Source organism: Lonchura striata, chromosome 26 (assembly GCF_050655825.1).
Source record: "Lonchura striata isolate lonStrDom1 chromosome 26, ASM5065582v1, whole genome shotgun sequence".
NCBI lineage: Eukaryota > Metazoa > Chordata > Aves > Passeriformes > Estrildidae > Lonchura > Lonchura striata.
Window position 1 is genome coordinate 7,083,694 of NC_140728.1, and position 13,605 is coordinate 7,097,298.

General features: G+C 48.1%; 1 protein-coding gene across 1 annotated transcript in view; it reads right to left on the reverse strand.

Annotated features, from left to right (window-relative positions):
- Window positions 1–4,792: 4,792 nt before the first annotated feature.
- The window catches only part of SYT6 (synaptotagmin 6), a 36,998-nt gene continuing 28,185 nt past the window's right edge, over window positions 4,793–13,605 (reverse strand). Inside the window, exons 5-7 of the mRNA XM_021535298.4 lie at window positions 12,893–13,064; window positions 11,734–11,884; window positions 4,793–6,342 (exon numbers count right to left, since the gene is read on the reverse strand). Of these exons, the coding sequence (XP_021390973.1) occupies window positions 6,271–6,342; window positions 11,734–11,884; window positions 12,893–13,064 (395 nt within the window). The 3' untranslated portion in view covers window positions 4,793–6,270. The remainder of the gene's footprint in view (window positions 6,343–11,733; window positions 11,885–12,892; window positions 13,065–13,605) is intronic.

Below are 13,605 nucleotides of genomic sequence, written 5' to 3' on the forward strand. Positions count from 1 at the left end.
TGGAGAGGGATGTGCAGCTGCTAATGGGAGATTAGGAGAAATCTTCCACTTTGGAAGCAATTAACGAGCCAGAAAAGTGTTTGCATGTGCGAATTGGATGGCTGGGTCGCGCTCCCATCCTCCGCCGGGCTCTGGGATGTTTCCCTGCCTGTGCCCGGTGCCCAAATTCCTGCCAGGCTGCCCCACATGGCATTCCCGTGGGGCACCAGCCTTGGCATCGCCACTCGACCGCCCCCGACAGCTCCTCCAGCTCCGGCTCTGGCACAGATGTGCCCAGATGTGCAGCCAGGAGAGCGCCGCTGGGATTCGGGCTGGCTCCGGCCCCTAATCCCATTTCCCCGGAATTTCAGGAGCCGGCTGTTCCCACGGCAACGGAGCAGGCTCTGCGTTTGTCCTGCCCCATCCAGGTACTTCATCAGCTCCAACCAACTGCATTTTTAATAGAAGCATGGGTTTTAATAAAAGCACGGATTTTTGAGATGTACGTGCTTTAAATACCATGTTTTTAATTAAAAATGACACGGGAATGTAAAATATATAATTATATTTGCATGAGTAACACACTGTCTTAAATATATATATATATATATAAAACGCTGTAAAATATAATTACAAATTATCTTTGAGGAAAGTCCATGAAAAAAAAATACATTTCTTGTACATTTAAGTAGCACTGCTGCTGAAGGCTGGCTGCAGGGTTTGGGAGCCAGGCAGGGCTCCTGGGATGCCTCTGGCTCTTGGACAGAAATCCAGAGTATCCAAGCCTGTGCATCTGCAGAGAGGAGACAAATTCCACTTCTCCCAGGCTCACCTGCAGCTTTGGCTTCTTGACAAAGTGGATTTTGGAGTGATGTTCAGCCCAGCAAAGGAGCAAACTGCATCACCTCCTGTTGCCAAAAGGATCAGGGACTCACAGGATGGTTTGGGTGGGAAGAGACCTTGAAGCTCATCCAGTTTCAACCCTGACACCTCCCACTGTCCCAGGTGCTCCCAGCCCCATCCAGCCTGGCCTTGGGCACTGCCAGGGACCCAGGGGCAGCCACAGCTGTGCCAACACCTCCCCACCTGTCAGAATCTGAGGTGTTGATGATTCCCAGATTGTAAAAGTCTCTGTCTGTCAGCCCCCTGCCAAAGCAGAAGCCATCATTGGTCTGTGCTGGTTTCCAGGTTGTTTATTCTGTTGATCTCTCACATGTTCTGCTGCCCTGCCCAGCTCTGTCCTGCAGGGCAGCGTGTGGGGCTCTGCCCTCAGTGGGATGTGACAAACATTAAATACCAGAAACTCCCTGGGCTGCATTTACAAGAACGTGCCAATATCTGTCACCTACGTTGGACAGTGTGTCCCCAGCCCGAACCAACAGAAAAATGCCAACACCACAGTGAGACATGGAGGGCATGAAGAAGGAGAAAAAGGACAAGGCACTCCCAATTTCCTCCGTCTTGTGCCCTTTGGACCTCTTACCTAGAATCCTAAAATTTTACTTTTGCACCTGTGCCACACTTAATTATTACTCATATCAAACCCTCAGAGCTGGTAATTCATCCTGTAAGATTGCAAACTCTTTTCCATTTGCAGAGATCACAGCCAGTGTCTCTGGGGGCTCTGTCCAGGGGGTTCCTGACCCCTGCCAGGGTCCCAGGGCAGCCAGGGCAGCCAGAGGGAAGCTCTGGATTCCCACACCCACCCTCCCAGCCAGGAATTCTTTCTTAATATCTAAACTAAATCCACCCTCCTTTAGTTTAAAACCATTGCCCCTTGTCCTAATCCGGCTGACATCTCCTGCACCGTGCAGAGGCAGCCCAGCTCTCCTGGGATATCCAGTGCTGGGAGGAGAATCCCACCCCCTGTGCCCCCTGGGCTTGCTCATGCAGGAGCTGAGAGTCCCTGGAGATGGCAGGCAGGGTTGGCAGTCCCTGCGTGAGCCACTGCAGAGATGAGATCCTGACCTGGCATTTGAATAAGTGCACAACTGTACTGATGGATAATCTTAATGGCAGGAAGAACAATGAGGGCCCTGGGGGAGAAAACCTCTGGCAAAATGAGATTGAGAAGTCTCGGGTTGCCTAATTAGAGACACAATTAGGAGAGCAAATAACAGAAGTAGTAAAAGTGAAGAACAAACAGGACGATATCAGGATCTCGATGATCAGGGCTGTAATTTTCTCCAATGAGCTATATATTTTTTTCTGTCTGATTTATTATCTTACAAGCAAAGATAAAATTTATCTGGACTGACATTGCTTGAACTAAAGACTGAAGGAGGACTGGGATGTGTTTGGGATGGAGCCCATTGGCTGAATGCTCTTCACAGGCTAATCAAGAATTATGTGTAAATAAAAGGTTTGCGAAGACATAAAACAAAATTGAAATCAAAGCACACAAACCTGCTCCTGCCAGAGAGCTGGGCCCAGGGAAGAGGCAGGGCAGCTGGAATTTGTGCCCACAAACCCACGTCTGTCCCCACGGTGTCCCTGCACTGCCCTCTCTGCTGCCTCCAGCATCCCACCAAGCTGCACAGAGCTGGGTTTGTGATCCTGAGTCCCAGAACCCCCATCTGTCCCTCCCTGTCTGCAGCTCCTGACAGCCAGGTGGGCTTTACCACTCCTGTTCCCAAAAACGTCTTGTAAAATAAGTGATTCCCAGCCCCGGGGACAGCCTTGCTGTGGCAGCTGTGACACACATCAATATTGAAGTTACATTTATTTCTCAGCTGCTAATTTTTCCCCTAAGATAATTAAAGATCATGTTTGTTTATTTCTTAAAGTATAAACCCCCAGTTGTTTTCTTCCTCACTGTTTTTTTTTTTTCTTGGTGTGTGTGATTTGCCAACCTGTGAATAGCATTCTGTAATTAGCAATTAAAGGCCACATTTGGAGACTAAATATGAATTGTTATGACAAGACTCTTCACTTTGCCAAACAAATGTGTTGCTGATGTATGAAAAAACCCCATCACACAATAATGTGATCAGTGGGAAGCCAGTAGTGGAGAATATCCTCCTGGCTGGGTATTGGGAAGGAATTCCTCCCTGTGAGGCTGGGGGGGCCCTGGCACAGCTGTGGCTGCCCTGGATCCCTGGCAGTGCCCAGTGCCAGGCTGGATGGGGCTTGGGGCACCCTGGGATAGAGGAAGGTGTCCCTGCCGTGGCAAGGGTTGGAATGAGATGGGTTTTAATGTCCCTTCCAACCCAAACCAGTCTGGAATTCCATATCTGGAACTCACTTCCCACGGGATGTTTTCCATCTTTTTTCTGAAATACAACTTATTTTGTTGTCAGCTGGGTGGGAAGGAGCAAGGCTGGGACAGTTCCCAGCCCTCTGAGCCCTCACTTTGGGCTGGACCCGTGGGATTTCCCACGGCCACCCTTCCTGCAGTGTCCCCTCCCCTCCCTCAGCCAGCCAGTGGCTGATGGCAGTGGAGACCCTGAGACTAAAACTGAAGAGAAAGGAAGGAAAAAAAACCAAAAAATGAAAGGAAGGTCTGGGTGTGTTTATTTTGCTTGCACTACTCAATAAAACAGACTATTCATTTGTGGCTGCTTGCAGCAGCATCCTCCCCTTTGCAGTGACTTTCAAAGGAGCCCCAGCATGGCCAAGCCTCCTGTGGGACGTGGCCCTGGGGTGACCCTCCTTATTTTGCTTGGAAATAATTGAAATGTCTCTATGAGTTGCTATTACAGGGTCGAGAGCAGCAAGTGAGGAGCGAGAAAACAACTCAACAAATCTTGGCGTGGCACTTGTGCTGGGCTCAGCTCCTTCCCAGGGTTCTAATTCCCCCCTGGATGAAAGGGAAGGGTTTGCCCTGGTGTGTGGAGCTCGTCCCCGTGAGTGTGGCCAATCCCCCCGAGTGACAAACACACAATGGGCTGATTATCCCCTGGCTGAGGGATGTGGCAAAATCTCAGCATTTAAAATATAAATTAAAGGTGGGGGGGGTAGTTTTAGCCAACCAGGCGTGGGTGTCACTCACTAACGTGAGCCCCAGCTTTCCAACAATGCAAGTGACAGCCAGTATTGAGTGAAAATTGATTATCTGTGTGAAGCAAGGATTAAAAATAGCAGCTTTGTGTCAAACCCCACGTATGTTTTGACTAAATCCTCGATAATAAGGAGAATGGATAAAAGATGGAGATTATACAGAGAACGCCAAAACCCAAAAAGCCTGGATTAGAGAAGAAAAGGATTTGAGTGGGTTGCTGCAATTAATGATTGTCAAGTGCCACCAGCTGGGACTGCTGTGGCTTCTTCTGGGGACGTCTTGTCCTTTGGTTTGCCAACCTGCCAGAGGCAGTGCCAGCTCATTGCCCTGCTCCCCTGAGGCTCCTCCAGCTCAGGCAAAGGTCCAGGGGCTCGTGGCCAGTGTTTGACCCACCCAGTCAGTCAGTTTGCATGGCCAGAAACTCACCCCTTAATTAAACACGGGACATTCCCAAAAGGATGATGGTCTCGGGAAGGTTGTCCTCCCTTTGTTCCCCAGCAGAAGCTCTCAGAACACTCTGTGTTGGGAAACCAATGCAGTTTCACCACTTTTCTGGGGCAGTGTGCTTGGAAATACAATTTTTGCTGCTGCAGCTGTGCTCAGGGGCTGTCCCTGGGATGGTGTGGCTGCCCCAGCCCAGGCAGGATCTGCAGAGCTCCAAATGACACCGTGTGCCCCTGCCCAGCCCCACTCCGTGCCAGGCTCTGCCATTATCACATTTTATGGCACCCACTGTGATCACTGTGCCCATCCAAAACCACACAACACACAATTCCTGCTCCCACAGGAGGAAATATTCCACCAGACAGGGCAGCACTTACAAACCAAATCATTTTATTGAGTTTCTGCTCCTATAGCATGTGGCACATAAAGAGAATTAAGACACAAGGTGTGATGAGGAATGATTTATTTACCCTTCACTGAACAAAGGATTCATCTCACCCAGGAGCAATGCAAACACCCCTCTGTGCCAGCCCTGATGTGCAGCCAGGGGTGACGTGGTGGCATTTGGGAAAATGGAAACTGAAGCTGACCTGAGGATTGTGGCTGATGAACACAGTCCTGCTAACCTGAGGGGAGGAGAGCCGGCTGCCTCGCTCCCAAACTCTACCTCCAAACCAAAATATCTGCTTTTGCCTAATTTAATTAGGGTGGAATAAACAGCACTAACACTCTTCTTAACTCAGAGAAAAATCCAGGATGAGAAAGTGTCCAAAATCCACAGCTGGCTGATAAAGATCAGCTGATTTAGCTGTAAAGGCAGAGCTTGGGATGTTCTAACTTCATTCTTGGCCTCTGCAGCCAAGGAACCAGCAGTGATTCAGGTTTTTTTTTCCCAGAACTTGACCCTCCTTCAGGGCTTGGGCTGAGAAACTTTATTCTTTAAGAAAGTGCTGACAGTCATTAGAAAAAAGTTGGGAAGCTTTTTTTAGCATCAGTCATGTTTTTGTATTTCCCTTTGCCCCTTGGGTCACCCTTTTATTACTTGGATGAGTTAAGAAATAGAGACCCGGTGGTCATGCAGGGCTGTCACCCATTTCTGTAACATTTTCCCCTTTTTTTTCCTGAATCCCACCTGTGGCTATGCCATTCCCTCCACTCCAGATAACGTGGGGATGTCCTGGGGGATGAGCAGCAGCTACAAAGGGGGCTGAAGGAACTGTTCATGCAAATAGCTCTGGGGAGATTTCAGATACAGGGGAAAAAAACCCAGGGTTTCCCTCCTGAGGAATCAACAGCATTTTTATAATATATGACAAAAGGAATTATGGGGTACACACTGCACAAACTTCTAAGAGCTCATGGACACCTCTACATGAACAGGAAACCCAGGGACGCTCTGCAGGGCTGGGGCTGACCACGAGCATGGAGCTGGTGGTGGCTTGGAAGAGTCTCTTCCATCTTCTGCCACGGCTTTCCAGTGGCCACTGTCCCCTGTCCCAGCCACCTCTGCTGTCTGCAGACACCTCCTCGCCCCTTTCCAGCCTTTGCACACACTAAAAACTATTTTACACGTTATTTTACAGACCAAACTCCCAGCACGTGTCTCAGTCCACCTTCTCCCTCTGGAAACAGATCCGTACAGAAAAAGCCACAAAAATAACATCACCTTGGGAGACATATTAGACAAAAACATATTTGACCACAAAACGGGTTTCTACCTTTACTTACGCAGGAACAACTAGACCGGAAAGTCCCGCTGCTGCCACCGCCCCTCAGCAACCACTGAGACTGAAGGCCAAGTGCAAAAATTACTTGGTTTAGTCCCATTTTGCTGTCCCTGCTCCAGATCATGGTGTGGGGGGTGGTTTGGGGGAGGGACAGGAGCCCTGGCTGTCGAAGCTCGCTGCCCGGCCGTGCCACTGGGGGACAGAGGAGAAATCAAGTGAATCAGACAGGAGAGATTGTCTGGGATTATTCCAAATCCTGCGTTGTGTTGTCCATCTCCTCTTCCTCAGTAATCCCAACCCATCCCATCCCATTATCCCATCCCATTATCCTGTCCCATTATCCCATCCCATCCCATCTTATCTCAACCCATCCCATCCCATCCCATCTCAACCCATCTCAACCCATCTCAACCCATCTCAACCCATCTCAACCCATCTCAACCCATCCCATCCCATCCCATCCCATCCCACCCCTGCCCTGTTGTGCTCTCATCTTCTCTACAAGTCCCAATTTCTGCAATGGCCGTGTTTAACCGCTCAGGAGGAATTGCTGAACGATTTACTTTATTGCTTTGTAAATCAATTCCCAATTGTGAGGATTCCTCACCCAAAAGAAAAAAAAAAAAAAAAACAAAAGGAAAATAAACAGTGTCTGTGTGTGCTGTGAAGACAAAATGCTCTCAGCTCTTCCCTGCTTTATTGCTGTTGTCTTTTTGGTTTAAAAATACTGTCTAAGCTCAGAAGTACTTGAATCTTTCCAGTCTGGTGATTTTACTCCACAGCAGCTCTGTCCAGAGCACCAGAGACATTTCTCAAAGGGAAAATCAGATCAGAGACTCAGTGGATGGAGCAAACATTTTTTTTTTGCCATACTTAGGGGATCATAAATTATTTGTCATCTGCCTTGGGGGCTATTATCATAATTCAAACCCATTATTCCTGAAGCTTTTGAGCACTTGCCCATCTCACCATCTTGCTATATTAAATTCCAGTGACAAATGATAGACATCTCCCAGACACAACGGGAGGCAGGATTTCCACTGCCTGGATCAATTCCCTGCCCTCCCACATCAGCAGAAACTCTCTGCTGCCTGATATTAATGTTTAAGCATGTATGAATTTCATTTCTCTGGGTAAAAACTCACTTGGGGAACCAGACCTCACCCTTGCCTTGGCAAAACCATCTTAAATGAAAACAAGAGAACAGCAGCCTGGTGCTCACAGGGAGGCTGAGCAGGGCAAGCAGCTCCTTGCAGATGCTCCATGGGTTTGGAGTGGTCAAAAATTTGGCCAATTTGGCCAATTTCCTTCCCCAAAGAAACCAGTCAGTGTAAAGTAACTCACTGCACAGGTTTGCTTTGAGCTGCCTCTATTTCATCAGGGCTGAGCAGAAATTAATGAATGAAGACGATGAGAAGCTCGTCCTGCCTAACAGCTGCCTTAAGGTAAGGAAACACTTTCCTCTGTGTTTCTCATGTCAAAAAAACTGCCTAAAATCCCTGAGGAATTTATAATACAGGTACAACCTCCCCATGAGAATTGCCAGTGAGCAGATTGCAGAAATTACAACAGAAATTGGCTTTTGGCAGAGCCATCCCCATGCTCTTTGCTTCGTGCTGCCTGCACGACAATGACAGAGTTGCTACTCCAAAAATGTGATAAAAACTCCTCCAAGGACAGGTCCAAGTGACCAGAGAGGAACCTGGAGATACCTTTTCTTCATTTAATTAGAAAAAGTGAGCCATGCATTGTGTAGTCAAGAGTCAGAAATCGGGACCAGTTCAATCAAAGTCAAACAGGCCCAGAAGTCTGGGAGACTTTAAAGACAAATTATCATTCTTTGTTATGGGCATGACTTGGCTCTCAGGAGAGTTACCAGTTTTAATCTGGAGCAATGTTTTAAACAAATAAATGTTGAACATCAGAGGCACTTGGCAGCATCAAAGACCCGTTTTGCTTCGTGCTGATGACGCGACTCCGTGATTCCAGGGTTTGTCTTTCACAGCTCACAGGGAAAATCCCCATTTTCAGAAGTTCCCTTCAAATCCTGGAAGAACGAGCTGTAATTTTCTGTTTCTCTTCGTGCACACCCCCTTGAACCTGGCTGGTGGGTGGAGGAATGCAGAAGGAACACGGGTGGGGTGGCTGAAGGACCCGGGGAGGGAACAGCTGCCAGCAGGGCCTCGGGGCTGAGCACTGGGAACAGCTTGTGCTGAGGGGGAGAATTTATTGTCAGAATCACCCCACAAAGAGGGATTCTCCCTTTCTGCTCAGAAACTCGCCTTCTGAACATCTGTGTGAGGAGGATAGCGCTTAAAAGCCCGTAATTAATGATTCATTTGCACATGTTCTCCATGTTCCCTCTTTAATGATGATGGTCATTAGAGAAGTGCAGTCATTATGGTTTGTTATTCACTGTTGATAAATATGGAGCAACCAAAGACATGATGTGCATCCGAAGTGTTTCCCTTTTCACTGGAGCCTTTTCCAGTGAAAGCAAAGAGGGAGTGGCACCAGAGCATGGAGGAAGAGCCAAGTTGCTTTTGGCACAGAAGTGAGGGGTTGGGCCATGTTAGCCCAGCACTGTGGCTGCTGGGACAGGCTGGAGCTGCTCAGGTCCTCATGGTGGACAAAGAATCATGGCCCAGCACTGGAGGAAGCTGTTGGTCCAACACCATGGACACAGCCATCCATCCATCCATCCATCCATCCATCCATCCATCCATCCATCCATCATCCATCCATCCATCCATTCCTGCTGTGCCAGGGTAAGGGGGTCAGGGCTGGGCCATCCTCTTGAAGCAGCACAGCTCTGGTGACATTCTCCTGGTAAATTCACCAGAAATTGTGACTCTGAGCTGTAGTCAAAATACGTTGGGACCTCCTTCTCCTGGCCAAAGCTTTCCCAAGGTGCACCAGGCAGGGTGTTGGTCAGCAAAGAATTTCCATATTCCCACACTTTTCTCCCCTCTGAAGGGTGGGGAGGAGGGTGGGACCCCAACCACAACGAGGGGAGGTGGCAGTGCCTGGAGCAGCTCCGTGTCCTCACACACACCGCTCCAGTTGCCGTCCCTGCATTTAGACATCAAAGGGACAATTCAATGCCGGCTCCCTCGCCTTGGTTTGAGGTCAAGCACTCAATCAGGGAAGATTTAGATGGAGCCAGAGGCTGTTACTGATGGTCAGAGCACACAGAGACCATCACGAGGACCAGGCGGGAAGCAAATGTTCCCTTTGCTGCTGCCCGGCACAAACGCACTCGGAGATGAAGATGAAGAGGAAGAAGAAGACGAAAGAGGAAGATGGAAATGATAGCTCAGGATGGCACCTGAGTTGACCCCCACAAAGGTGAGGAAGGCAGGAAGGGCCAGCAGTTCTCCCCCAGCATCCTCAGGGCAGAGGGACAGACAGCCAGCAGCCCACAGAGCCTGGAAGGATGGAGCAGCTGCACAGAGACCCAGAGCTGGGTTTACAGGACCAAACCCCCAAATCTCTTTTCAAAGGTACCCAAACACAACATGGAAAAGATGATATAATGTCTGGTAACCAACAAATACCATTTCCCATTAATATCTCTCCAGGAACCTGTGCCATTTCTGTTTGGTTTTTCTTTTAGGCTGCACTGGGGATTTGCAGACAGCAGTGCTAAAACCTAAAAGGGCAAATAAACACAGGGACCATTTGCTTGCTGGCTCTGTGCACCAGTTTGTAGCAGAAATACCAGAACAGATGATCAGAGGGTTTTTTTCTTTCCTTTTAAGCAGAGCTCCTGACCTGTGCGTTGAGGGGTGAAATGATTCACTCAGTTTTTTTCCAGAGTCTTGGGGGCTCAGCCATGGCTTTCAAAGTATATTTTAGAAGGTGAGTCATTTTCCATGTCTTCCTTGACTTCTCTGTGTTTTATCATAACAATAATGCCTTTTTTAACTTTTTTCTTAGTGATTTTCAAAAACTTTACAGGAGTTTTTCTTTCAAAACCCCACCTGCATCTGAAAAATAGTGCAGAGAGCCATAAAAATTGCAACCTGAAGAAGGAACTACTGCCCTTGGATCAGCCATGGCAGCTGGTGTCACACTGTGAGGTGCTACAGACGCCAAGAGATCAAATGAGAGATCAATTCCATTTCTGCTCAAACCTTGTGGCTGCTGGTCCCAGCTCCCCGTGGCAGTGGGAGGTGACACACGGAGCCTGCCCAGGGCCAGCAGGGGAGGGGGAACAAAGTCCTGGTGCTACTCAGCACCCAAAGGCAGAGCTAGCACTGCACACAAAGTGTTTAATTCTGCTCTGACTCACCCCAGCCCTGCACAGCTGAACCCTGTGCTGATTCAAGGTGAGCTCACAGATCACCTCACACAAGGGAGGGTGAATTTTCAGGTGTCCATTGTCTGATATATCTGTGTCCTAAGCTAAAATATCAGCTGCCAGGTTTTCCTTTGTGTGTAAATGACCTGGGCTGGGACAGAGGGCACTGAGCACAAACTGACTTCTTAATCATGCAATGGTTTGGGTTGGGAAGGAACTTAAAGATCATCCAGTTCCAAACTCCTGCCATGGGCAGGGACATCTTCCACTATCCCAGGTTGCCCCAAGCCCTGTCCATCCTGGCCTTGGGCACTCCCAGGAATGGGGCAGCCACAGCCAGGGTGTTCCCCACCCCTTCTTGTTGGAATAAAGAGCAGATTTCAAAGAAAGACAAGGTTTATACACTAATTCACACTACTGTGGAGTCTCAGGGAGCCCAGTGTCTGCCTTCCAGCACAGCTCAGCACTCAACTTGAAGGGGAAAATGAGATGCTTTTTGTTAAGTATTTACTCTGTGGCTTTGAGGGAAAATACCTCCTCAGCCCCAGACACAGTGGGAGGCTTTATTGCCTTTATTATCATATCACTGGCCTCAAATGCTGGTGCTTTGTTCTCATACTTGAAGTGTCAAATGCGTGTGTGCCCTTTTCCACATCTCTGTCCTCCAGAAATTATGACCTAAATCAGGCAAAGCCAAAGAGCTCCACAGAAGCATGAGAAATTGGAGTGCAAGGGGGGAGAAAATGTCAGAGATGGTTGAAATGGTACCCAGGCATTTCAGCCCTATTTTATCCTCTGGGGCTGCATCAAGTCAATCTCTTTCTCTGGAGATGCTTAGAGCAATTACATTTGTTCTATTTATTCTCCCTCAAAGGCTTGGAGATGAGTCAACAGAAAAATCTTTTAGGATGAAAAATTGAAACTTGAAATAGGCAATATCCCTGGACAATTTGTTCTGCAATCAGAGCAGCATTCTATTTCCTTACTGCTCTCAATCTCTAATTTAAGAAGGAAAAGAAAAAAAAAAGAAAAAGAAAAGAAAAAACCCAAAATGTAACAGTCACATCTGTAAATACAGTTCTTCTCAGTCTTGCTTGCAAGCTCAAGGAGCTATTTCAAGGCTATACAGAAGTGCTTGTTTTCTAGAGTTCATTTCTGGTGAGAAAATTCCCTCAGCTCTGCTCAGAAAATCCCAGGCGAGAGCAGGAGCTCTCTGAAAGCCTGGAGCCAGCCCAGTCCCGCCCAGCACAGGCACTGGAAGGGAAGGACACCCCACACACCTCTTTGAAGGATTTCTTCACCTCCACCAGCGGGTGCCAGTGGGCGATGGGCTTGCGGGGGTAGGCCAGCATCTCATTCCAGTGGTCTCTGCCCAGCCCCTCGGCGTTGATCCCCACACGGCAAACCCCGATGATCTCGTTGTGGCCCACCCTGAGGAACGGCAGAGAAACAGCACCATCACCATCCATCCATCATCCATCATCCATCATCCATCCATCCATCCATCATCCATCCATCATCCATCATCCATCCATCCATCCATCATCCATCCATCCATCATCCATCCATCCATCCATCCATCCATCCATCCATCCATCATCCATCCATCCATTCATTCATCCATTCATCCATCCATCCATCCATCATCCATCCATCCATCCATCCATCCATCCATCCACCCATCCATCCATCCATCATCCATCCATCCATCCATCCACCCATCCATCCATCCATCATCCATCATCCATCCATCATCTATCCATCCATCATCCATCCATCCATCCATCATCCATCATCCATCCATCCATCCATCCATCATCCATCCATCCATCCACCCATCCATCATCCATCCATCCATCCATCCATCATCCATTCCTCCATCCATCATCCATTCCTCCATCCATCCATCATCCATCTATCCCTCTCTCCCTCCCTCCATCCCACACCTGCCCACATCTGGCCAGGCAGAGCCTGGTCCCCACTGCTGGGCTCTGGTGTCTGCCCCAGCACTGCCATCACCACGGGTAATTACAGCAGCTTTTAAATTATTTCTGCAGGTCAGTCAGACACAGAGGTGTGAGCAGTGCTCTACAGCAGGAGTAACCCCAGCTTCAATAATGCATAATTCATACACCCAGTGCTGCTCGGGCTGACATTATTTGCTTTCTAAAATGTGCTGCAGGACAAGTAAATAACCAAGGGGAACGTGGCACTTGCTCAAGGAAATGCCATAAAGCAAGGATCGGCCTTGCCAAACTTGTTATTTTTCCATAGTCATAAATATCAATGTCACTGTAGCAATATATCACCAGAGACAGGTGGATAGCTGAGCTCTGCCATCGAGACTATGGGAAACACTGTGGAAAATTGCATTTGAGCTGGAAAATCTGCACCCAATGGGATGCTCTCCCCTCCAGCTCTCCAGAGCCTCCCACCTACCGATCATAATCCATGACAGAGATAAGGAGGCTGACTTGATCCATGTTCTCGGGGGGAATGTCAAAGATTATTGCTTCATTGTAGGTGGGATTAAGTGTGTTTTTCTTTATGGTGGTTTTCTTCTTTTTCAGTCTTCGCCCGTCACAGAGCAAAGACACTTTGACATATGGATCTAGGGAGGAAGAGATAGAAGACCTTTTGTTGATGGAGATGTGTTTTGTTACCTTTGCAATATAAAAACAGCTTTATCAGAGGATGGGTTGTGAGTTTCCATGAGCCAGAGGTGCTCTTCAAATGGACTTTTAGAAAAAAGTTATTTGCAGACCAGTAAAATCCTCCATCTCTCATACTGGTGTGGGTGGTGACCTGAGCTTCAGGCACCAGAGAACCAGCACTGCATGATTATTATTGCAGAAAGGCTGAGCTGGCTTCACCTGAAGTCTCAATTCTCAGACTTTTCATATAGCATTAAGCTCCAGCTGAGCAGAAACATTTTCTGCAAAGGTCTCTTTTGTTACTGCTTTTTGTACAATGAAATTCAAATACTCTGAAGTTGGCGTCTGGAAAAAAAACTGGGTTTTATGATGAAAGGCAGAATTTGTGCATTCTAAATTTGCAAGTCAGCTCTTTGAAACTGCAAATGCAGTTTTTAGGTGGCTGTGATCCTCAGGTTTGACTACTGGCCACTGTACAGGGGAATGCACATTGCAGTG